This window comes from Bacillus rossius, chromosome 5 (genome assembly GCF_032445375.1).
Source record: "Bacillus rossius redtenbacheri isolate Brsri chromosome 5, Brsri_v3, whole genome shotgun sequence".
Lineage (NCBI taxonomy): Eukaryota > Metazoa > Arthropoda > Insecta > Phasmatodea > Bacillidae > Bacillus > Bacillus rossius.
In genome coordinates this window covers 34,892,169-34,919,775 of record NC_086333.1, presented here as the reverse complement: position 1 = coordinate 34,919,775, position 27,607 = coordinate 34,892,169, and the positions used below count along the sequence as shown (strand labels likewise).

The 27,607-nt window shown below is 35.9% G+C and overlaps 1 protein-coding gene across 1 annotated transcript in view; it reads left to right on the top strand.

Moving 5' to 3' along the window:
- The window catches only part of LOC134531695 (uncharacterized), a 50,064-nt gene extending 33,225 nt beyond the window's left edge, over positions 1-16,839 (top strand). Inside the window, exon 7 of the mRNA XM_063367506.1 lies at positions 13,949-16,839. Coding sequence (XP_063223576.1) covers positions 13,949-14,832 — 884 coding nt within the window. The 3' untranslated portion in view covers positions 14,833-16,839. The remainder of the gene's footprint in view (positions 1-13,948) is intronic.
- The last annotated feature ends 10,768 nt before the right edge of the window (positions 16,840-27,607 follow it).

Genomic DNA, 27,607 nt, shown 5'->3' with positions numbered 1-27,607 from the left:
GTAAAGGAGCTCGAGGCAAAAAAAGCTGCACTTATGTTAAATGCACAGAGGGAAGTTGAACTAATTGAAAAATAAATTTTGTCTTTGAATTAGTGATATGTTGTTGTTCGCAGCTACAAAAGAAAACAAGTGTGTATACATCTATGTTTCAAGTTTTTTCAGCTAGTGATTTCTTTACAATTTAGGATGGCTGTGTGGGATACTTATGGCCAACAAACATGAGAAGTGAGATTTTGGATAGTGTTCAGTAATTATACCTGTGTCTTCAGAATTTTTATTTATTAACAATACCAACTTTATTCAGATTTAGAACATTGTGCTTGTCATTTTGTTGAACATCACAACAGGCATGCTATCTTCAAATGTGTGATCAAATGTTTAAACTACTTAATAAACACACTATTAAAGTGCAATTTATTTTATGTGAACTGCTGTGAAGAGTTTGAGGCCGCCAGGGTGAGTAATCATATTTTTGTCAATTTTTCCATTGAATAAATTTATTACATGTTGCTTATTATTCACATATAATTTAAAAATTTCAGTAATTCTGTGTTGGCATAGTTGCCACATTGTTATTTTTGTATCTTTGCTGAGAAATTAATGCATTTTAAGTAGCTGCATTGATAAGCCTACACTATATAGTGTAAAATTTTTGTATTTTATAGTGGTCAGGGAATTTTCTTTTAGACCTGGAAAAGTCAGGGAATTTTTTCATACTGACTTGCTGGCCACCCTGTTATGATTTAATAATGATGTGGAGAAAACTGGGTTCTTGAGTGATAGCCCAAGTAAGTTTTATTACAGTTTTATTGATTACTAATATTTACATTAATAATAAATAATTGTACTTAAAAAATTTCTGATCTCAAATCACTGGCACAAAAAAAGTTTATCCTCAAGTCACTCAATGTCTGTCAAATTCCACAGTTTGCACTCCTCACTGGAGCTAGGCTCAACAGTGGTTTGCCCCTTACCTCGCACCCGTCCACACTAAGTCTCGCGCCACTCAATCACCTCACTTTCACGCGGAACTCATTGCGAAACTCATGCGGTACACCCCACGGAACTCTGTTGCCAAAAACCTGTTGCCCAACTCACCGCAGAACTCCGTCATGGGACTCTGTCGCCAAACTCTCGCCGCACCCGCAGAACTCACGGCACTCTCTGTTGCGGGACTCGTGGTGGGCTCACGCGACATCCGTCACTGAACTCTCATCGCACTCCGTCACCGAACTCGCCGTGGAACTATATCGCGGGGGACTGTCACTAAAACTCCGTAGCCAACCTCTCGCCGCACTCGCAGCATTAACTGGTCCTCACCGTCGCGAGAGACTGTCGGCCCAAGAACTCTCGCCACACCCGCGGCACTCAAAGCACTCACCGTCACCCCAATAACTCCCGCGGAGGTTGGCAACCCTGCTTAAGTGGTCTGTGGCACCCTTCTAGAACTGACGGGTGTGTCTGGGGCAAGTTGTGACATTCCGCGCCGACCCAACGCCCAAAGCGTCGAGAATAGCGTCGCTCGTTCACGCGGCGGCCCATGGAATTCCCAAGGCCTCTCAGCGAAAGATAACAGCACCGTGACATGGTGCCGCACAAGGAGTGGAGGGGGAAGGGAGGTAGCGACGACCCTTGTAATCCAGCCAGGCATGCATGCGGCATGCCTTATGTCAGTGGATGGCGCGTTATGTCAGTGGCCATGCGGGGCTGCCAATCAGCTCCAAACCTGGCATCACGGTCTGGTCTCACATTCTTAACATTAATTTTAATTCATATTTCTCTGAGTACCTGAGCCTGTATTTTTCTTTTTGTTTAAACTTCAATCATCTTGAACCTCTCTATTTTCTCAATTTATGCCTGAAACATGACGAACTTAGGGAAGTTTTATGATGTGCTGGTTTACTTTCAAGCCTTCTAGTTTATAAATTCTTTAGTGAAAAAAATTGATAAATTCAGTTAATTAAGAAGATATGTTGGGTTGTCTGGAGTGATTCAAAGTTATATGTATGTACCTAATTTTTGTTTTAAATTTTCTTCCAAAAAACAGTTGTTTATTAAATTATAAAGACATTGCTCTCTGTTTTCATGTGCTTCAAGTTAATTTCTTTATTTGGTTTGTAAAAAAAAATGTGGGTGAAAGATTATTTATTATCATTTATTTTGAATTCCATCAGACAAATTGTCGTAAATTATAAAGTATCCCTAAAATATTTGGTAGAAATTAAATAATTTTTATTTTGTATATTTTGAAGAAAAACTACCTTTTGCAGTAGTTAAAACTACCTTTTGCAGTAGTTACCATGATTTGGCTTCTGGGAAACTTCTACATATTTTTACTTTTCATGGTCCATAGACCCTAAAACCATCATTATTTTAGAAGTTTATATATATATTTATATACACACTATTTATTTATTTATTTATTTAAGTTGTGACAGGCACACCAACACCTCATAAAGAGGTATGCTTAGGGATATAAAAAAATAATACAATAAATTCATAACATGTGAAAAGATACAAAAAACAAAACAAACAATGTACATGAACACAATAAACAATTGATTAATGATATAATCATACTCCCCAGGAAGAAATGAAATAGATTTTAAACAGATAATTTTAAAGTTTACAGTAAATAGTTGGGTTCTATATTTCTAATTATTGTAAGATATAGAAATAAAATATGGAGATAATGTGATTTAATTAATTTAGTTTTCAAGTTTATCAATATTATTCATATTTGATCAAATTTATTGTAGTTCTTGACTAGTCTAAGATAATATCATTGGTTTTATTAATTGTACATAATGTAGATTTTAGATGACTATGAAATTGGGGAACCCTTAAACCAGTGTTGTCCAGGACATATTTACAGTTAATTTTATAACTACAGCAGTTTTTTATAAATAGTCCAGATAGTTCTGCCCATCAGAAGGAGAATTTAATTCAGGTGGAGGTAAATGTTTTAGAATGCAAAGAGTTCAATTTATTTATTTTTGAATATTTTCTAGTTTGTTCATATCAGATGAATTAATGTAGTTCTATAATGAACAATAGTCAAGTTTAGATCTTATTAATGCTGTGAAATGAGATAAAACAGAATCACAATTTGTTGCGTAAAAAGTAATGTATTTTATTAGAGCTAGAAGTTAGGTATTCTACATGCTGATGAAAAAATAATTTCGAATCTATTATAAATCCAAGGTCTTTTAAATTGGTAGTTATTGGGATTAAAGTATTTTCTAATTTATAATCATACTTAATGGGAAGATATTTTCTGGTAAAGGATATTAATTTAGTTTTATCATAGTTAAGAAGAAGAACTAGATTTGATTTACACCAGAGATTCACTTCATTATCAGATTGAAACAATAAGCAATCATTTAGTCTGGTAATTTTCCTATAGATTTTGAGGTCATCTGCAAACAAAACACCATTGAGTTCTTCAGAGTCTGAGTGATATCATCAATGAATAACTTAAAGAGTAGGGATGACAATGAACCACCCTGAGGAACACCTGAATTAACTTCAAAATTTGTTGAGTTACTGTTGTTAATAGAGACATAAAAAGTCTCTTATTAAGGTAACTGGAAAATCAATTAACAAATTTATCAGAAAAACAAAAAAATGGATAATTTACCTAATAATATTGGGTGATTGATTGACAGTGTCAAAGGCTTTGGCTAAATCAAAGTAGCAGTTGTCAACCTTGTCACCACTCACCACCTCCGGCTAGCTCAAATTAGGTGATGAGTGGAACATACAGGTTGCAGGTCACGAAGAAAGAAGAAATTTGTACACAATGTTCGATGTATTACCTGTTTTTTTTTTTTAATTCGTGGTAAAATCACACTATATTCCGTACAACAGAGCACCCAAAAAAACAATTAAACTAAACTGTACGTCCAGAAAATAATAAAACACAAGCCATGGCCTGCTCGGCCCGCCGCCCGAACAACGACCGCTCGGCCTGGTGCTCGAACAATGACTGAATTTTACAGCCTTCCTTCCCTTTGTGCGGGCAGTGTTCTGGGCTCACTGACGTAATTTTCAGCCAATCTCAGCGCATGGCAACAGAGCCTTCCACGAAATGCTTACTTCTGTTCCCACGACGCAGCGATTTTTTCTCTTTCTCACACTCCCGTGACCGTGACTCACACGCCTAGCATGTGAAACAAATCCTCGGTCATGGAAAAAACGAAGGAGAATTACGTCGCATGTCTTCCCACACAAAGAAGGCAGCAAAAAAAAATTACTTCAAAAATAAACTTATGAATTTTAAAAATATAAAAAATAAACCCGGTGAAACACTTTACGTCTAACTTCGAAAAAGAAAAACTTTACATCTAACCTGAAATTTGACAAACAAATTTATAACAAACAATTATTGCTGGATTGCATGAGGAAAGCTGTAATCTGGGTTGTTACAACCGGGCCCCTGTTCGAGACTTCAGTTGGTGGTTGTGGACATTTCTAGATCTAAAACCATGTTGACTATTAGATAATATATTTTTAGTGGAAAATTGATAAATTTAAAATTAGTGAAACCATTTAGAAGAGATATTGGTTGATGGTTAGCTACTATTGTTTTATGCACACACATCACTTTTTTATGGTCACTATAACTGCTTTAATTTTACACAAATCACCACTGGATTTCAGAATCCAACTTTGAATTATATTGTTTCCGAGTGATGGACTAATTTGTTTGAGCAAGTGAATTTGGTTGTTTCTGCAAATTTTATTTTTCATCGTGTAAATTTTTCTTGGTTGGCAGATGACTGCCATTATACCCTACGAATTTTAATTAATCAAATTAATAAATCAGTTAATGTTGTTTAGAGACTTCAGTTCTTTTAAATGTCATTGATCGTAACAGTTAATGGAATCCAGCAGTATTTTCAGCGCCAAGCAAATTATCTCAAGTATTTGCATGTTTGTAATAGTTGCACCTTTTAGCTAGCTGGCATTTGCAACTCGGTTGGCAATTTTCTACTTTTTTCTGGAAAACTTGAGTTTTTAAACTCATTTTAAATAAATACATTAAAAGAGGTACTAATAATTGAGAATAGCCTTTCAATATGAAATTTGGTATCCCAGCTGGACCAGTAGACATGGAAGCTTTTAAAGCCTTGATGCCCCAAAGCACCAGGTTTTCAGAGATACAGGAACAGAAAGTGTCACATAATAAATTAGAAGATGGAACGTAGTAAGTGTTGGTTGGTGACACATAATCACTTGAGAAGTACTTAGAAAATACATTTGATAATATGATTGGATCACTCAATACTCTACTATTCACTTGAAATAAGTGTTGTTCATGATAACCATTTTTCATTATTTTTACGTAGCGCCAGAACTTATTAGGATTGTTCTTGATGTTATTGTTTATAGAGTTCATCCAATTGATTTTGTCACGTTTGACAAGGTAGATAACCCATTTCCAGAAAAATGAAAATTTAGAGTAATAATATGCATTTTTTTTTCTTCTGTAGAGTTTTTGAAAATTTTTCTTCAATTTCAAAGCTTGAATGAGATTGTTTGAAAACCAATTTGTGTAATTAGAAACTTTTTTTACAGTAGCCAGGATTTAATTAATCTACAAGGTTGTTGACTTTAGAAGATTTATAAAAGTTAGACCAGTCCCGAGGAGAGGCGCCCTGTACCAAACACCCACACCACTCTCCCCCGACAGCTGTTTTCAGAGTGGGATGACGAGATGACGCCTTTCCACGGGTTTGACGAGGGCGTCAGGGGGGAGAATCTGGCACGCACCCCATCCCCCACCCCGATAATCTGGGAACCGGACGACGCACCATCACGCCCGGAGACACCCGATGAAGACGAACCCCGGTGGCCCCTACACCTGTCTCTGACAGATGCCACTCTTCACATGACCATCGAAGAGCCGCCGTAGCCCGCCACAGATGACACGGGAGGTGTGTGGGGGGCAGCGGGGGACAAGGCATCCATCCCCGCACCACGCTACAACTTCTGGCCGTGCCAGGTAGTCCAGGAAAGATAAAAAAAATGGACAAATTGCAAGAAAAGGTTTTTTTACATCAAAATTTGCAGAAAAATTTGTAGAATGACATATCCAAAATCCACCGAAATCCACTTTCTTTTGGTTTCTTTTTTTCTGGGTTTTGTCCCAGAAAAACGCGGGGAAAAAACTCAAAAACAGTGCATTTGACGACAAAACCTGTAGAGACAAAAATTAAAGAACATTAACTTTTCCATAAAATATCCAAAGTTCAAGAAAATCTGCTTATGTCTCCTGCTTCGTTTTCTAAGATTAGTCCTGGAAAAATATTAAAAATTAAATAAATAGAAAATTGTGCACTTACAGCATAATGGTTTAGGAAAAAGATAAAGTAAACAATGTTTTTCATAATATATTAGAATTTCACACAGTTCACATTTAATTGGTTTTTTTGTTTTCCAGGAAATGTCCCGGAAAAAAGTTATCAAAAGAAAAAAAACCGAAACTGTGCACCGTACTTCAAAATAAAACGTGAATTAAATTGAGGGCAAAAAAATTGCATTATATAATTGACCTTTATCAAAATTTGCTTAAAATTTATGTACTATTGTCCTGGTATAGTTACTATTTATACGATTGAATTCCCATTGCCTTGTATTGAGTGATTTTATAAACCCTTGTGTTATAACTCTGCAAACGATAAAATACATAAAATAAAATTAAATAATCTCGAGACCTGTTTGTCGGAAGTTTTTTTTTGCCTGAATAGCAGTTTTTAGTTTAATGACATACTATCTACCTACATAGTTCCGTGGCTACATATTTGCATTGTCTAAGAAGCTCTAAAATGTGCAAAAGAACAGTTGACAACAGTTATAGGAACAGACACAGATTTACTTGTCTTTTTACTCTACTACTTTGACACACAGTCACATAACTGTTTGTGTTTAAAAAGTGAACAAAGGCAGAAGAAAACATATCACATTAAGGAGCTAAAGCTGAAGCTTGGCGATGAAATTTGTAGTAATATTCTTTTCTGCCATGCATTCATGTATGTGACACAACATCTCAAATCTATGGTATAGGAAAGGGGAAAATATTGGATCTGATCCAGATTGACAGTGCCTTCAGGCAACTTGTTAAAGTATTTTCAGATAGTATTCCCAGTGTGTCAAAAGAAGACATTGTAAAATTGGGAGAACAGCTTCTAGTACGCCTGTACAATGGGTCGAGAAGTGACACACTCGACACTTTGAGTTTTAAAGTGTTTAGTGAGAAAGCAGCTACTAGTTCCAAATGTGTACAACCAGAACAGTTACCTCCAACTAGTGCTTCAGCTTGTTTCCATTTCTTAAGAGTTTTCTATCAGATACAAGAATGGAAGGGAATTAAGATGAATCCAGAAGAATGGGGATGGAGAAAATGTGGCCACCTTCTCTTGCCAATTTCGACAGACAAGCCAACAACTCCGGAATGCCTTTTGAAGGTAATCAGGTGCACTTGCAAGGAAAATGGTTGCGGTGCATCCAACTGCAGTTGTAGGAAACATGGCATCTCATGTTCTTCGGCTTGTGGAAACTGTCATGGATCAACCTGTAAAAACCGGCGTGAATTACCTCCCGAGGACTGCAATTACTGTGACGGTTTTTAAGGTAGGGTGTTCCTACATATCCATGCATGTTTATTCAGTATTGTGTGTTGCAGAGTGCATCCCAATGTGTGTATATTTTTATATTTCTTCTCGAAACAGGTCACTGGAAATCTTGTGTAAATTTAATTGTATGGTATGTTTAGTGAGAATGGACGTGTCAAATTTTTCTTTCAAACTATAAGCATTTGAAATGAGTATGATTTTTTTTTTCTGGAAATTAATTTTGGTAGATTTCAAAAATATTTTAACACATCACTAACTGAAAAAGGAATATAATTTAAGTGACTTAAAAATATATTATGAAAAATGAATATAGTTCAGATCTGTCATAATTTGACATGGGATACAATGCTTTCTGTTATTTAGCCTACATATTCAATACTTTTTCCGTGGCCGATAACAAAATAAAATCTATTTACCAGATTTCAGTGAATTTAGGATCTAGTATAGGAAATCTTGTGTGCTTCTGTTTGTCCCACCAAAACTTTTTCAATGCGATGTTCCGTTTTCGTTTTATTGAATTTTTAAAGATTTTCCAGGACGAATCACAAAAAAAAAAAAAAACTATATACATATATAAATATATATATTTATATATATGAGCAGATTTTGGAGAATTGAAATTATATTTAATACAAAAAAAAGTCTTTAATTTTAGTCACGACTTTCTTTGACGTACGATACGTTTTTTTTTTTTCAGGAAATTTTCTGGAAAACCAAAAACCTATTTTTGTTGATTATTGTGAATTTGTAATATATTATGAAAATCGTTGTGTACTTTAACTTTGTCCTGAAACATTTTGCTGTAAAATGCGCCATTTTCAATTAATTTCAATATTTTAGGTTTTTCCGGGATGAATTCCAGAAAACAAAATAGTAGTTATTAGTGGATTTTTGTACTTTTTTTGATATGTTATGGTAAATTTGTCTCTCTTTAATTTTAGTGTCTATACCTTTCTTTGTAGAACGTACCGTTTTCCAGTTATTAATTTATTCCGCATTTTTCCGGGATTTGTCCCGGAAAAAACGTTACCAAAATGAAGTGGATTTCGGTGGATTTTGGATATGTTATTCTACGAATTTTTCGGCATATTTTGATATTAATAAAACCTTTTCTTGCAATTTGTCCATAAATCTACCCCTTTTTCTCATAAAATGCCTGGACTAAGGGGGCAGCACCGCCCTGGTGTTGCACAATACAGGAGACGAGCCGACAGCAGCACTAGGCCGCCGAGGACGACTAGAAAGATGTAGCAGAGTCACATGGGGCTCCTTCGGGAGGGGGGGGGGACCTTGACATTGAAATCGACCAGGGCTACGCCTTCCCTAAGCCCGATGTGCCTCACACCACTGCTGACACCCTCTCCTCCCACTGACACCCTCTATTTCAATCCTCCCGTCAACAAGTGCGTGTGTTTTTGATCGCACTGCGCGTACACTTTTGGTGCCCACCCTAACTGAAGCAGTGGAGACTGCATTTTTTTTAAATAATGTAATTCTTAAATATCTGTAATATGTAATCCTTAAATCTTAATTAACCTGTAATTTTTCAAAGGTTTTAATAGTTATGTTTATGTCTTTAATATTGATTTACTAACGGTAAGTGTAGCACTTCCTGCGGCCATGACACCCGGGGCCCGGGGCAGTCTTTTCCGTTCGCTGTGCGGGGTAGAACGCATCTCAGCACCTCGTCAACTTCAACTTTTGCTCGTAACCGATCCGTTAAAATCCACCGTCATAACTATTTTTTAACTTTTTTTAATCAACCTTCGAGGCCTACCCCGGCGGCAGACTGTATAACTTAATTAATTAAAGCTCCCCGGAGTGTTTTGGATTAATCGACGCACTTATACTTTCGGGGCCAGGCCACGCGGTGTCCTGGTCAGCATGAAAGCTGGACTATGTGCTGTTTTCTGTGTGCGTCGTCAGTGCACGTGTCGGCGCCGATAAAGCTCAATATTCACCCGACTCGTTGCACTAATTCCCGACCACGAGTTTCCCAGTACAGAGACGGAGGTGTGTGGGGCGCCTCAAGACCCCACAAGCAGTAACATAGCGTGCCCGCCACTGAGAGCGGGCCGGTGAGTGCTAGCGGGGGGGAATTCGAGTCTAGCTCCACACGGGTCACGTCACGGCCCTGGGACAGAGTCGGTAGCCGGGTCCATGTGCCCATCGACGTGGTGGCGCCCAAGGTACAAACGTACGCCGATTCAAAACCTCCCCTCACGACAAAGTCATCAACCGTGGCACAAAGTGAATCTACATATTATTTAAGATTTCAACCTTAAAAGTTGCAAACTTACTTCCATCTTGTGTTGTTGGTTTAGATCCAGTCAAAGCTAAATAGAGACAAATAATTTTTAAATATTAATTATTAATTCACTATTTTGTGACATGACCTCCGACAGTTAAGGGACTTTAATGGTGGGTACAAACATACAAAATCTACAAATACATAGTAGATACAGTCACTGCATGTGGCCAGGCACCACGAGCATTTCGGCACTACACAAAGGTGGACACCATCTACAAGAGGAACAATTCATGCAGGTGGTCACCACCTACAAGTAGTTACAATATAACTAGCAGGCATGCAGACATGCAGGGACCACATGACAACACAAAACAAAGAGATACCAATACATAATTACGATACATAAACACAAACAAGTCAAACAATAAGAAAATAACCGGCAGTAATACTTATTAAGTATTACTTACAAATAATTATATAAGAAATAAGAGAATACTATGTATATATTAGATAATTACTAAGTATAGCAGAGTTAGTGAAAATAGAATATTAAATGTGTATTTATGGTTGGGCAGATGATATAATTTTTTTTGGATATTTATCTTATTGCTAGTCAAGAAGTGTCTCATATTTATTGAAATTGGATATAAGTTTATGTATTATATTGGTATAATTATTTAATGTACCTAGTAAAGGAGGATTTCGTCTTGAAAGTTTAAATTATTATGCCAGTGGTTTCAAGCACATATAGACAGTTTAATTTATATTTATTACATTTACAAATAAATATGGCATCTAAATTATCTCTCCTGGCTTTAACCTAGAATATAAATTATGTTTAAAGTCATACCACATTGCATTTTAAGTTTAATAAATTTAGAAAATTTAATTTGTACTTTATTGATTTTTTTTTATATCAGTGTTGTTAATACTGTTCCAAATGATAGATACATATTCAAATTTGGATAATCTACTTAGAGCTATGTACAGAGATCTAGTGGAATTAAAATTATAAGCATCGAAAGTAATATACTTAATGAGATCGAGTTTTCAGTTGGAAGAGGATGATTATCAATATTGTTTTCAAAAGTAATAGGATGGAGATTACTTGAGAATGTTAAAGTAGTGGTTTTGTCATTGTTAAATTGAACTAAGTAATACTTGCATCATTCGACAATCGCAGAAATATATCTCTGGAGTGAGTGGCAATCATGGAGAGATGTAATTTTTCTATATATTTTAAGGTCATTAACAAACAACGTGCCAGTAGAGTGGTTGAGAACTGTAACTAATTTGTCAATGAAGATGTTGAAAATTAGAGAGAGGGTACCTACCCCAGAACTCGCATATGTAAATCGATTTAACATAATTGAATCTATATTAGATTAATTATGTGTAATATTTGTAAGGTTTCTTTCTATTAGCATTAGAAATAAGTGACTCAATATGTAGATCAAAAATTAATTTGGATTGAGTATGATACCCAAATATTTAACATAACGTGATTCTACAATTGTTTGTTTTTCTAGTTTATATTTAAAGTTAATTGGATGAATTTTTGTAGAGTAAGTTATGGTAATAGTTTTTCCATTACACCTATCCCTCACTTAGCACGACTAATTCGTTCCTAAAAATGCTCATGTTATTAGATATCGCGTATTCTGAAGCATTAGTTTCCATAAATAGCAAGGCTAATTTATTTAATATGTTCCAAAACTGTGTAGGAAAATATACTTTACATAATATAAATGTGTTGAATAACACTCAACTATAAATATGTCACACTATTTATCTTTATATGCCTCCCATCGCACTTTGTATCACAAATACGACACCGCGTAACGGGAGATACGTGGTTATGTACTTTATTTTCAGTTGGCTGGCTGATTTGCCCGTTTGGGTGTGACCTTCAACTCACGTTGCGTACCTTTCCAAACCATCCTTTACTGACAATGAAACTGATATTACTGTCCGGATAAATACATTTTAATTATTCAAAAATTAAAGTGCTTATTCGCTTATCACCACCTGGTTCACACCAATCCTGCCAGGCCAATGATTATTTTTTTCATTGCAACATTCATTTAACAACCTTTTCCATGTGAATCATCTGTTAATTTCTGTTCCGGTATCTAATGTAAAATATATTCCCGCTATTACAACCAACAGCATCAGACTTATATAAACTTTTGGTAAGAGTCCTTATTTCGTACGATTGTATGTACGCACAGTTGACTCGCTTAAAAGTAAAACTAAAGTGCGACCAACATAAGTGTTGCCTTCATGATAATCTGTGCGCCGTAATACTTCTAGTGCTTGATCACGTACAGTTACCGGCAGCTGGATGGGCAGACATTGCTTTTGTTTGAGTGAATTCGCTGCCACTGGCTAGACTGAGTTCACGGCCTGGTTTGTGGCCAGGCGACAACGGTACGGCACGGCGGCATACGCGTGGACGTAAAAAAATTTGGTCCTTTACACTCCATAGCCGCAAATTAACTTGCCGTAGTTGATGTTTGTACAACAGCTGATAGCGTAGTCAGACCTGCGCGCCCATCTCTTCCCCCCTTGTTTGGCTAACTGACATCTGTTGTTTACAGAAGTTGAAACAGGCTTCGTGGCGTCGTGCTCGACTTTTTTTTTTTTTTTTTTTTTTTTTTGCCTGCTGAGATTTTGCGCTAGCTGAAATTTACAGACGTGCTATTCAAGACTGGGTCAGTAAAATTCACATCATGCTAAATGAATCCGCACAATCTGAAGATGTGCTAAGTGAGGGATAGGTGTATTGAGATCGACCAAGTTTGAAGTACACCACTCTCTAGTGGTACATCATTCTGAAGTAAGTGACGTGACTGATAGATAAGGAGGTAATTATTCTCTATATTTTTAAAACATCAGTAAATAAAGTGCCAAGGGAGTAATTTAGTACTTAAATAAAATCATCAATAAAGATATTAAATAAAAGAGGTGTTAGATTACCTTCTTGAAGAACTCCATATCTAGTTAGATGTGAATCAGAATTGAAGTTATTTATCATTTAAATCAAAGTTAGCTAATTTTTTTTATAATATACAATGATTTACTGTTTCAAAGGCCTTTGCTAGATCACAAGCAAATGTCTACCTGTTATTACTTGGGAATATGTAGGATTGAGAAAAGTTAGCAATAGTTTTTTTTACAAGGTCTATAACCCTGTGAATTATTATAAAGTTTATTTTGAAAATTAAATTCAGTGTGTGTTAATTTTATTTTGTCAAATCTTATGTGTAGGAATGACCTTGGCTAGTTTCCAGTTTCTGATTAAACAAAGAAAAATATTAGCACTAAAAAAAAAGTTAGTGCAAAATCACTTTGAAAAATTAAATTTTGCACATTTCTTCTTTAAAAAAAGTAGATGGGTGCAACTTTAAATGTTATCTATTGTTTTCATTAGATATCAACAAATTGTGTGCAATAACATTTTGTTTTATGTAGTGCAAAAGTAAATTTTAGCTTATATACCATATTTACCTGATTATAATGCTATGATTTTTACGAAAACTGTGGAATATAAAAGTGGGTGTTGCATTATAATTGCAGACTTGTATCTCGCCATATGGAATGGCTTGGTTGAAAACTACGCGCTGCACGTGTAAACTGCATCACTTATGCCACTGTAGTCCGGGCTTCTGGCGTTTGTCACTGGGATATCTCTGCTTTTCTTTACTGTGGCTGCTAAGGAAGGCCCCTCTCCCTCCTCCTCTACCCTCCCAGACAACCACACACTGTACATCACCACATTATGTGCTTTCTGAACTGTTGCTTTTGAACTTTGAACTACAGTCATAAAACACCATCTTTTTTCTAACTGTAGCTTGGTGTTTCAAAAGAGACCATGTAATACTACTGATGAAAGTGGCACCAGAAAGGTTCTAGTAAATATGCTAGATATTAACTAGAATACTTCTAGTTTGCAACAACATTAATAAAATGCAATCCATAGAGAAAAAAAAAAAACAATTTTTTGTGTTATAGTTGAAATGTTTTGGCTGACACTTATCGTGATGTTATGTGCTTGCAGAAACAACTCCAAAACTGCTGCGCACAAAAAGCAGTGATGTACTGTGCAGAAAGAAGAAAGCTATTGATTCCAGACACGAAAAGACCAAGTCATCGTTGGATGGAATATTGAACATTGCGGAGATGGAACTGCGCAGGTTGCAGTCTCTGGAAGGCGAGTGCTTGTCAGGAGCTCCGGAGAAGATGCGAGACGCCAGGGAGGAGCAGCCCACGGCCGCGAGGCGACGGCTGTTTGCCAGACACCATTCCGATCCTTGCATCAACACCGGTCACAGCGCGGGCGGGAGCGTGCTTCTGGAGTCGCGAGACTCCCCGAACGACCAGCAGGTGGCGAGCTCCACGTCTAGCAGCGATCAGATCGGTCACGACGCACGGCAGGAAGATGGTGCGGCGGCGCCTGCGACATGCGACGATACCGACCCCGTCGTGATGATTAAGTGCGCGGGATTCGGCGGCCAGCAATTGGAGCAAAGGACGGACGAGACGGCGAAACAGCCTGCTCCGTTTCCCGCCCGTTCGGGCCAAAAGCTGAACATAGTCAGGAGATTGGGGAAGTTATCGGGTGATTCGTTGCCGCGCAGACCGATAGTGGTCAAAACGTACACCTGCCGACGGGTGAAAGTCCTGTCGGCGTGCTCGCCAGAGATGCTGCTTGCGAAGCCTGCGGAGCCCGGACCCGTGAACGAAACCAGCTCCTCCTCGACTGTCCTGGAAACGATACCTCAGGAGGGGTTCGCGAAACCGGGAAGCACTGTGGCCAACTTAAACCGCATGGTAATGTTTAAGGATGTGGAGTATTCAAAGCTGCCAAAATTAAAGCTGGTTAAAATAGGAAACATTACTAAACTCGTTCCTTTATGCAATAGTAATGGGAAACATCAATGACAAAGTCTGCTTTCTTTTATTTTCAAGATACTAATGAGTTACACATTTTGTGTATGATCTCTATGTTATTGGCCTACAGTATTTGTACACAGCCCAACTTCAGAGAAATTTAAGTGTGCAAGTACTTTGCAATAAACGTTGCAATATTTTGAGGGGTTCAGTCTCCATAAAACAGTATGTTTCACATTGTTGTCATTGTCACAGAGGTATATTTAATACATATGAAATATATTTTAGAATTATTGAGAGTGAAATGTGACATAAAACCAGATATTTTAATATTGTTAAATATTTCAATATTATTCTTATCCTATCTATATTTTCAATAAAATTGCATGTATAACTTTTTCAAATGTATAAACATTACAAATTACACATATTAGTTTTATTTTTGATAAATAGAGTTTATAAACTAAATAGGGTGACCACCTTTGTTTTAATTTTATTGATTAATTGTGTAATTTTTGTTTGTAAACTTTTTGCATGCAATGCTTAATAATTCTGTACCTTCATCACATAAATGTGCATTTACTCATTGCTCATCTTTATAAAATTGGTTCTCTCTGGTTCATCTTTCAAATTTATTTTATTAATTCGAACTTAAAATTAATTTTGAAATTTCGGTGTAACTAACAAGCCAGCAAAACTGTATGTGTGTACATTGTAACCAGTTTATAGTGTCATTCCATAATATAAAGATGCACTTAAAAACATTTTTGTTAATGAAAATCAGTTTCCATGGTAACTCAAAGTTCTTGGCTCATTTAATCACGCTGGTCAGAAAAAAGTTTTCAACTTTTCTTGACAAGTATCATTACATGGTCATGTAAACATTTTATTGATCACTAGCTAAACCTGGCCACGCTTCACTGTGGCTCAGTCCTAAAATGAAATGAATAGTAAAGTAAATCAAAGTACTCTAGCGAACTTAGATTCACAGAGGAAACACATAATTGAATTTAATACACTGCTTTGCATTGCTGTAGGTATGGTTTGGAAGGAAAGGAAAGGAAGAAATTTTTTTTTTTTTTTCACTTAAAATCATTTTTTATTTTAAAGCTAGTGGATGGACTACATTTTTTGTTTGTCCATTTTCTGCATAAACATAAAGATCAGATTGTTTATCGAGTCTTGAGTGCGATGTTAATTACCTAAGATAGAAGCATTCGTTTTCTAAATTCAATCCGCACACTGGCAAAGATTGCCCTTGCGCTTAAATGATAGTCATAGGTCATAGCGAATGCAAGCAGTGGCGTCTCGTCAGGGCAAGCAAGGCAAGCAGTGCTTGCCCAGGCAGTTTCCAGACATTGTATTTTTTAAATAAATATTTTATTCAGAATAGTATTTTACTTTGGCTCGTGCAGTTAGGTGTATGTATTTTTTACACTATCTTCTTGGGACCCAATACTGTGCGCTGTGCGCTATAAAAAAAGAACTCGTTGACACAAAAACATGCTGTTTTAGAAGCGTTGCTAGGTTTAGAAGCGCTGGCAGGACCGCTTTCAGCAGGAAGGCTGCCGCAGTAGTTTCCTTTCGGGAGGGGGGGTGGCATGGTACAAAGTTTCAGGAAGGGGATTGGCTGGAAAAATACGCGGTAGAAGCTACGAAGGTAACGCTTTCTTGCCGAACTGGAGCGAACATGGCCGAAGCAGACTGTGGAATTTTTCCGCCGACTGCTTCGGCTATGTCCGCCACAGTTCGGCAGGGCAGGTGGCGATGTCGCGTTTCAGTCGGCGGTCGTCTCTCGGGGCGCGCGCATCTCTCCCGCGGGCTGTTGGCTGGCAGTGCGTGGGGGATTTGTGGGCGTACGATGATACTCCACTCCCACTTAGTATATAAGTAATGTAGAGTAGGTATTTTACTATCAGAATAATGTAAGTCAATCATTATTTTTCAAAAATAATGTATTTAAAAAAAATGTCAATTTTTCTACCTGTGGAATAGTCAATGTTCAGTTAAGAAAACTACTTAAATAGCACCATTTTGTACCTTGAAATCCATATTTTCCCGGCGGAGGGCCCCCAGACCCCCCCCCCCCCCCCCCCCCCAACCTCATCATGTTTTGGTGTGAACGGAGTTATTGCTTCCCCTCATGTAAACCTCACGCCTCGCCACTGAATGCAAGGCATATTGGAAATTGAAGCCGTTTGAATTTGAACACTATGTTGGTGGGAATACAAGGTATTAGTGGAAGTAGTATGTTTTCATCTTTATAAGGTCCAATCAGAATTGTTGCTTCGATTAGATTGTTGATCATATTTTAAACAACATAACTTTGGCTGCTTGATGTTTCGCAGTAATATAATTGGCACTCCAATTTTCAAATTAAGAATGTGTGATGGTAATCCAGTAATTAAGAAATTCTGTTGTAAAATTCACTACTTCACTTTAGTTTATCACAGTGTCAGTGGATTTGTATGTCACTTGGTTCACATGCGATTCTGTTTAGAATGATGTTCATAACTTCATATTGTATGAGTCAATATTTTTAACTGCTAGGATAGCTCTTCTGCTTAACCATGCGTGATTTCGGTAATTTGCTTTGAAGCTTCGGAAAAACTTGTATTCTAATTATTCTTTTGAAATCATGATATTGCAGAAATTAGATGGGAAGGTGTTTTTTTCCTGTTTCTGGATTTGTAGGAAGAGTGTCGTTACCAACCTCGAGTAATTGTCTTGAAAACATGTCAGCTGTTGGATTGGTTTGAAGCTAAACTCTCATATTTGTTGTCAAATGCATTTTTTGACTGTGCTCCAATAAGTTGAATATTTAAAATAGGCATTCAGTTCATCAACTGGTGTTGAGCAAGGTATAAGTATATGCCTGAAGTCACTGGATAGTAACACCAGTGGTTCACAAAAATTGAACCTAATTATTTCTCAAGTATTTCAGTTTATCGTCTAATGCTTCCAATGACTTTTTGTGAGGCAACTCGTACTATGGCAAGCGAAAACAAAAGACAGCTGTAAAGTAATTTTTTTTTGTCTGTGCTTTTCAAGAATATATTCATTCCATGAAGAATATAATCTCCTTTCTCGCTAGACTTACAGAAATAATAGGTTCTAATATACATATTAGGAGAATGTGAATAAAACATAAAATTCTATTAAAAACATTTCCGCCCCGCCCCCCGAAAACACTCAGACCCATATATGTTTATTTCTAACCAAACACCATATCAAGATTCATGCATCTTACTTTGAAAATGACAGACTTCTTGCAAAATTTATTATTATTATTAGTATTATTATTATTATTATTATTTAATTTTACTATAATTCCACTTGTGTATTGAATGCAACATTGTGTCAAAATTCCAAGTCAATTGATGGACTACTTGTTCAAGTTTTTCAATCACAGAATTTTTTAATGTATATTATACATATATAATCACACAGAGTAGTAGGGAAACAAAACTCTCAGTTCCTTAAAGTTTTCTTACATGTCCTGCAGGCTTGGCACATATAATGATTTGATAAAACCATGTTTGAAATGATGTGTCTATTTATTTCCTTCAAAAATTAGAATTAAAATGGAATTTTTAATTTTATTTTAGTATCAATTTGTATAGAAATATACATTTGTTTGTATTTTCGGATATTTCCTAATACTATCATGTCAAATTAATCAAACTATATGTATTGATAAAATTGATATCACAAAATAGTTTAAAGATTATAAACAAATTTCTAGTAGAAAGTTTATATAAAAGTTCCAAAAATTTTGTTTCCTAGAATATAATTTACTTCCAAATTTTCCTTCAGCATGTCTGCAGTGATTTACAACATTTTTGAAGATGCTTTTAAAGTCTGAATAAACTCCATTTCGGTATTAGTTTTCCATGATTCACTAATATTCTTCATTTTTGTGTCTTATTTGAAACTTGGCTGTGACTCATAACTATTCGTTGACCCTGATTTGGGTTGCAATCCACTAATGTACAAGCATGCCTGCCAACTCTGTGATATATATTTCCTAACTTGAAGATGAGCACTGTGGCTTTAAAGAAGCACCTGTAGCATTCTATGCTTTGCTTTCTTTAAAACGTCTATACTGAATTTTTGTTCATAACACAACACTGACTTCCTACATTTTGAAATAGAGATTCTAAAGGTTTGTTGGACATAGATGATCTGAAATGTTTTGTTCTTATCAGCCAAGTGAAAACCCTGAAATTCTGTATTGCCATGGGTAATGGAAAGGATAGACAATATAATCATTGATACTCTTATCATACTTGAAACAGTAATCAACTCTTCAAACCTCAGATAGCTCAGGCCATTTGGCATCATCAGCAGAGATATCATGAAGTTGAACTATAGAGAACTGTTTTTGGACTTAATCTATAGAAATATCTCAGGTTTCACCTTCATTTACTAGTGATATTCAAGGGAACTAATCCAGTAATCCACAAAATAATGTACTCAAGGAAAGCTAGCATTGTCAAGGTCACTAACTCTGGAAATTTCTGCATTTCTTAGCTTTTAATTTTTTAAAGGGAATTTATTGTGGAAATAGTTACAAGCTGTAACAAAGCAGTTCCTAACTGAGGCAAAGAAAAGTGACTTTTCTTTCTGATCCAGATTTTTTACAATGTTGGATGCTTGGTTTCTAATTACAAGTTCAGTGCCTTTCTTTTGATTCTTGACACAGTGATAATTTAATTTGAATAGTGAACAGCTTCTCCAAACCTTTTGCTTCACTAAGTTTGATAGTAGTCGTATTAAAAACCTGAGTAACAGTTCTTTCAAAATGTACATGTATGGAGATGTTGACTGAAGTTTAATACAGTATTCAGATTTTCAAATGGTGGCAGCTCACTTAGAAAAAATGCCCAAATGCCTTGTTGCGTTCAGAAGTAACACCATAGTATTTTTCTTAGTATTTGCAGATTTACTTAAATTCTTCAAAATTGGTTTATCACTATTAACTGAAGTTGAAGATATTTCCTTACAGCTGGCAGAAGCTGAGTGTGAAGGCCTCTTCTTTACATTCATGTTTTTCATGTTGTGTTCCATCAGAGTTCAGACTAAATGATGATTGTTGCACTTTTGGAATTCTGTAAGTGGTCAGACTTGAAAGATTCTGACCAACCTCTTCATTAAAAAAAACCTAAGTAATGGTCCCCAATGTTCAGAATTCCTCAAGAAACTTCACCAAACACATAGTTTACCGTTAGGCTGGTGGAGTATAAAATTTAAATCTTTTTGGAAACTCTTAAAACTTTCTTCTTTTTTTTTGTTCTTTTTTTTAGGATAACTTCCGAAAATCAGAAAAGTTACAAATGTGTATCGAGCAGTGTTCATTACGAAAATGTAAATTTCATAACCTCAGAATGTGGAAATGAAAATTATGGGAAACTTAAAAAATATGTAAACAGAATTAGATTCTTGTTTTATGTTGTAATTATTATTGTCAATATAATTTTTATATTCACTCATTCACAAAATTAGCAAGTTAGCACAAACTTTGCCATTGTTAAAGTGCATTCTTAAGTGAACCATACTGGCAATTTTTTTACACTCTACAATTTTCTTACTTCATTTAAATAAGTAAAAAAGAGAGAAAGGAAATGAATTGAAAAAATTAAAACTTCTCAACATGAGATTAACTTGGAATGTTATAGCTATTAAGAGAAGAAATTCTTTAGGTGGTCACCCTTAATTCAGATTTATTTAATTGTATTAACCATTTGAGTGCAATACTTTTATAATATCCTCAGAAATGTAAATATTTTTTATCAAGAAATTAAACTTATTTCTCTTATATATATTCTTACTTGTGGCAAAGGATTGTGGTGTTACAGAAAAATATTAGCATTGGTTTCATTAAAAATCACTTGTAAGCTTGTTACTGAATGAGTGAGTAAATGAGTCTTAAGGTATAAATATTCTCTTTATCCTCTGTGTTCCATATATACCACATGCAGTAAAGTCTTGATTAAATGAGGTTCCGCATTATCCAAGCCAATGTATTTTTAATTAGCCCATAACTGTATGAGTTCCTTGAGGGATCATTATGCTGCGGCGTCTACGCAACATGGTGTTGAAGGAGGGCAGTGCAGTGAAGATTGTCAAAGACTTTTTTTCTAAACATGTAAATTGATTTTCAAGCTTATTTAAGGTATGTACTGTAATGTCCTTCCATCATACGGTACATAATGCTACTGCTATTTTTGTACTTCAATCTAATTTTTCTTGTGAAATGAACTGTTTGCAGTACATTTTCAAAGGTCTTGTTAGGTCTAAGACAATTAAAACTACTAAAAGTTCTCTTCTTATTGCATATAAAAAAAAATTATTTGAAATCTTTCAAAGTAGGCAACCTGTTTTCTTATTCTATCTATGTTGGCCGAGATTATCCTAGGTTGCCGCTGTCATTGTAAACTCGATTAGTCGAGATTCTACTGTACATGTTTTACAGGACATTATGAAGCATTTCTTTTGGAGCATGTGTGCTAGAAAGACTTTCTTAAGGTAAGTCTAGATCTGGGTTTTGTGTTGGCAATTGTGTATGTTGTCAATCAACAAAGGTGCCTTTTTTTGCAGTCATTATTCGAATGTGTTAAAAATATTTTAGTAATATTTGACTTCACACAATGAGATAAGAATAAGGTTCGAGCAGTGAGGCTGATATATTTTTATACATTGATGCATTCCACTTATTTTTGGCTTTACTAAACTAAAATTTTAATAATTGAAAATACAGTCATAATGTGTTTCTAGGAACTTTCTGTCAGAAAAAGCCATGATAATTGGGTGGGAGTTGGTGAATTGGTATAGACAGTTTTTTTCTCAGGGAGAGGAAGTTGTGTGTTTATCTCTTTGACTCGGCCGCTAGTTTGTTTGGTGTCAGGTTGGGTTCTCATTTCATCAGCTTCAGTTCAATTTATCTGGAAAACAGTTACAACATTTGGATCAGTTGATTTATGTAAAGTCTGTTTTTTTTACTATATAATTTGTAAGTTGTTGAAAAGAATTGTGTCAATGATCATACGTCTCTAATAATTAATAACATATAATTTTTTTTAACTTATGGTTTGATTCTGACATTATTCAGAAACATTTTTAAAAATTGTGCAGTCTGCTACCAGCAATGAGTTTATAAATACTGTATTTGATCAATAAACAGTATTAAGCAATTTTCAAGCAAATCTGATAAGTTAAAAAAAAATTTATCACTTAGCATTGCATAGTCAAGAATGTGTGTGTTAGTTACCCATGTTTACCTTGAATAGGACTTGTGTATGTCCGGTATTTCATTAAAAACAGTACTGGTACCATCGTTTAGGATTAGTGCCAAATAAAATAATTCATTCTGAAGAGGCATGAAAAACAACCTTCAAACATGGATAATTAAAGATAGTAAAATGATTTTTGACATTTTGGTTCCAAATGTGTGAATTTTTGCCAAATAATATAACAATGTTGAGGTTGAGCATTTAAATATTGAGACATTATAAGCAAACCATTTTAAAAATACCCTAATACATTTTGGTACTATTTCTTATAGTACTGACAACTACATTTTGTTTCAAATCAAACACCCAAAATATAAATTTTTGATAGAATTACCCATGTTCCTAAAACAGAACATTCACCATTAATCATTCTTATTTAAACTCTACATTTTAAACAGTGTTGACAAGGCGATTACTAAAATTAGCAGTTAATCATGGGTTTCTTCGGGTATTCTGTTGCCATGCCTTAGAATCACTGAGGCAGTGGAGTTAGCAGTTTATCTACGCATAGCTGTTGCTAAGAGCTCAAAATGTTTGTCTTTGAATATATAAAGAAATTTGCTATCAGTTGCATAAGGAAAAAGGAAGATAAGTTTTAAGATATTTTTAAGTTATAGTGACACGAGAGAGATTATACTTAAGTTAATGTATTTTTATACCAACTATTATGGTAATAACCAAATATTGGGAGGTCTGTGTGAGAAGCTATGCGTAGCAGTCACTCCAGTCATGTATACAGACCTCATGCTACCATAAATTAAACACGAGAGATAGAGTATTTTCGGAGTAATAATGTTTAAATTGCACTTTAAATACCTAAATATTAGTTATATTTAAACATTGAAAATATTCGAAAAAATTATGATGTTTGAAGATTGAATACTATAAGTGTACTTTTCTTGTACCTTCTCTCCCTTGCTTAAAATTGAATTGCCTGTTTAAGAAATCCTGTCATTTTAGGATCATGACCTTCAGGGGCCCGCCTAGTCAGGGGTGTATTTGTGTTAGTGCGGCGGGATGATAAGTGCAACACTCGCTGGTGCTTCTAGCGCGGTATTTCCTCTAAGCGCAAAGCTGTGGACTAGCACGCAGTCTTCTTGTCATGCATAGGGAAACTATAAAATGTACACGGCAGCCATAACTTTAGATGGCGGAGAAATGAAGTTAAGTGTGTAGTGCAAGTCCTTTGAGTGGTTCCAAGAAACTGTACTGGATGTTTCATGTCTAAAAATTACTCTGAAAACACACATTTTAGCCATTTTCACTCTCCTAAAAATACAGCTTAAAAACTTAATATGGTAACGGAACTACTCATCCACCCTCAGCGCAGTCTTAAATTATTTTCGTAAACGGACGTCTTATGGATATCGTAAGCAGTTTTAAAATCGTGTGGTTTCTTCTGGAGCTCTGCACCACCGTATGTCCTCAAGACTCAGTCTCAATGCTTCATTTTTTTCATTATTACTATTATTTGAAGGCTATTTATCTAAATATTAACTTAATACCTCTCTTGCATTGGTTGCTCTATCACAAACGCTTTCAACATATATTCACCAAGAGTAATAAATTGGCACAAAATGTCGCACTAGTGATTAGATAATAAGATAATTACAAACACGTGACATTTCACAGCCATTATATTACACTTGGTGAATATAGGAACAACTTTTTGTGATAACAAAAAATTAAAGGGAAGAATAGTATTAAACTAATAGAAAAGCCTTTAAATAATTGTAATGACATTGAAATTTAAAAAAATCAGCATGGTGTGTGAGCTCTAACCTTAAGGTTTTATACTACAGTAAACTCCCTATTATCCACGGGCGGATGATCCGCGGTGTGGATTATCCGTGCATGCAACGAAAAAATACAACACATATGTAAATCTGTATTTTATTACAAGTGAACAAATTTGAACTGTACTGACGAGTGTATTGTGTGCAGTATACAGTAAAACGCACAGGCCTTCTCGAAACTCACACAGTAGGCTGGCATGCGTTGCTATTTTTGTCTCTGTCGCACTTTGTTTCTAGTCGTATGGTTGAGCACTTTTATGTTTACCTTTCTGAAATGTATTGTATGTTAATTATTCAGTAAAATACTAAAATTTTAGCAACATTAAATTTTTTTTAATGTTAATTATAACTTTTACTGTACATAAATGTTTAGATTTTTAAGTTGAAATTAATGTTTCCTTTTTTGTTTCCCATTTTCTGCTCTTGTGCACATTATCCGCGATTTTCACTATCCACTGTGACCTTGCCACTTAATTTCACGAATAATCGGGAGTGTACTGTGTACTTGCTTACTTTACAATGATGGATTTTAAATTTACATTTTTCTTTAAAGAAAAATTGGAGTTAGGGAGTTCAAAACTTTATTCTTTTCTTTTTAATTTATGAACTATGATTTGTTATTTTTCTAAGATTGTCTAAGGCAAAGTGACTCAAAGTGTAGCATTGAAGTGAATTAAAACATTCCTTGAAATATTGAGAAATATACTGACTGAACAATAATTATTTTAATCCCTTAAAGTGAGTGATTACAGACATCAATTAAAGTTCCTAAACTTACTAATCCTGTATAGGAAGCTAGTTTTGAATTGTTATGGTAATTAAATACTCTATCCAAGACAATAAACATGAGAAAAGAATTAAGAATCCTAGAATATATGTATTACTATTACTAAGAATTTTATGTGCCTGTAAGTGGACATGTCATTACTACATATGTACTATTTTTTACATTTTTAATGTATGTCTAACATGTTTAGCAATAGTTTTTGCTTTTCAAATCAGCTAAGTTAAATACTAAGCTTAACTGCTTGTCAGCTAAGAAATAGTTAGAATTTCGTATGGGATTTTTTTAATTTACAATTTTTTATGGGTTTGCCAATTTATGTTATGAAAAATGTTTGATAAAAGGACTAAGCTTAACTGCTTGTCAGCTAAGAAATAGTTAGAATTTCGTATGGGATTTTTTTAATTTACAATTTTTTATGGGTTTGCCAATTTATGTTATGAAAAATGTTTGATAAAAGGCGCTAAAATTTTGACTATTCAAAATGTGTGCAGTTTTATCTTTAACATTTGTTGAGTTATGATTTTTCTAAATGATTATTTTTTAATGTAATAACTTTTTTTTGTTGGTGGTTTCCGAATTTCATAGTAAAATGTATTTCAAATGTATCATCAACAGTAGGTTTTTCTAGTTGTTTTAGTGTTCAAGTTAATATAAGTAGGTTATATGTCATATTCATATTCTGAAGCTAGAATATTCACATGTTTGTACATCTAAAATATAAATTTAAGTTTTACTTAGGTGGTGGTTCATTTAGATTGCATTTAAAATGTTGCTTTCTGGATGTTTAGTTCAATGTTTATTTTTTGGTAATTTATGAATTTGATAAGCATGTCTTGCAAAATACTGCAGCTGTACATATCAATCATCTTGTGCAGTGCCTTTATCAAGCCTATATTATTGTTAATATGTATTTACACACTTATTTGTTAAAACTTTCATTACAATGTTTTGTCATAAAATATTCTAGGTCGAATAACGATCTTTACATATTTTTTAATTAATAAGTACATACTTAATTGGCAGGCTGAGTTGGAATTTGGCCAACAAACTTTGGTTCATCAGAGAAAATAAGTTCAATAAACATAGAGTGAAATTATATGATAAAATATCTGAAGGGGAAAAATCTACCTTATTAGTACTGACGTCGTCTGGCCGACGACCACCCCAGAGCCCGACCTGCACCCGCCAGTATACGCTCCCGCTAACGGAACACACCCCTGGCCATGGCCCACCCGAGTCAGGCGACCCGAACAGCAATTAAAGGCAAAGCCGCGGAAACCTGAGTAGACAAGAGAAGAACCGTACCCATTCCTCCTGAAACATTTAATGAGGATTTTAGCGACAATAAAATCTCTTCCAGACACACCCGTTTGGAGTCTAGCGTAATGAGGTCACGCCTGGCGCGAGAGAGGCCGAGCCTCCCTCGGACGCCATGCCAGTTCGGCAGTTCAGCGCAGCTCATGGACCGGGGCGGACCTACGTCCCACGGAGAGGCAACATCCTTTGTCTACATTGAAAGTAACGTCCGGTAAATATAGTCACTAATTAACCAAACCCCTTTTATTACTTAACCTCTCCGTGAGTACCCGGTCCCTTTTTTCGGTCCCGGACCTAATCCGGCCGCATCAACTTAAGGACACCCCGCACCACACTTGGTCAGCGGGGCTGCTCTTCAGCATACGGCACGGGCCGTCTCCCGCAACGTACAGAACTTTGTTTAAGGTCACGCGCACGGCGCTGACCACAAACCCGCAAGGGAACTTGGACAAACTTAATTGCGGTGCGTGTTTCACCACAGTGGGCACAATACCCGCGCCGAGACATTTGCATACGGGATTGGCCGTCTCCAACCGCCCGCCCCTTAATTCAGTGTATTTTTGTATCCCGTATTTTGTACTGCTAACTTACGTTACCCGAGTAACGAGTGCCACGTAACTTGTGCGCGCCCCCTTAATCCAGTGTATTTTTGTATCCCGTGTTTTGTATTGCTAACTTACGTTACCCGAGTAACGAGTGCCACGTAACTTGTGCGCACCCCCTTAATTCAGTGTATTTTTGTATCCCGTATTTTGTATTGCTAACTTACGTTACCCGAGTAACGAGTGCCACGTAACCTGTACGCGCCCCCTTAATTCAGTGTATTTTGTGTCCCGCCTTTGTGTTACGAAATTACGTTACCTGCGTACCCAGTGAGACGTCTGAGACATAACAGCATCCGAGGCCACGTAACGCGGAACACAAACAATACGGCGCCACGGAATAACAAGTAAAACCCCCCGGGGACCTCTGTAGCGTGTTGTATTGTGTACGACTCGCTCCTCTGAATAAAAGGTACGACACCGCCACCTCAACTCCACGTCTCTTATTTAAAATCATCTCACGCAACACCGCCGCCGGCCCTAGTGGGCCACGCAGGGGCACATACATCCACGACCCCAAATTCACGACTAGAAACGAGCTAGTCTGGCGCCCACCCGGACAACACAGATCAAGAACCGCCTTTTCCCACTAGGAGCCACACCGGGACTCGAGCCCGAGACCCCGGACGACGGCAGTACTGATGAATGAAAGTACTTTATTTTTAAAAGTAATGTAAAACATCTTGAAGTGTTATGAAAATGTATACTTTAAGTGAAAAATCCTTTAAAGTGAGGTAGATACTTTATAATGAGGTATCACTGTATATGACTTATGGTCTTAAGTACTTCCCAATTTATTTGGCAAAGAAAATTGTGTCAGAACATTCATGGCAGCAATGAAAATGATCACTTTGTTGGTTCTCTTTATATGACGAATGCTGTGCTCTCCTTCAGTTGGAGCTGAACAATTTTTTGTTGCAAATAACAGAGAAAGTATTTTAAGACATATCACTAAGCGTCTAGATAACTGTTAATTAAACAAAGTCTGCACTCATCAATAAACTTTGATGTTGTAAAAACATTTCATTGAAG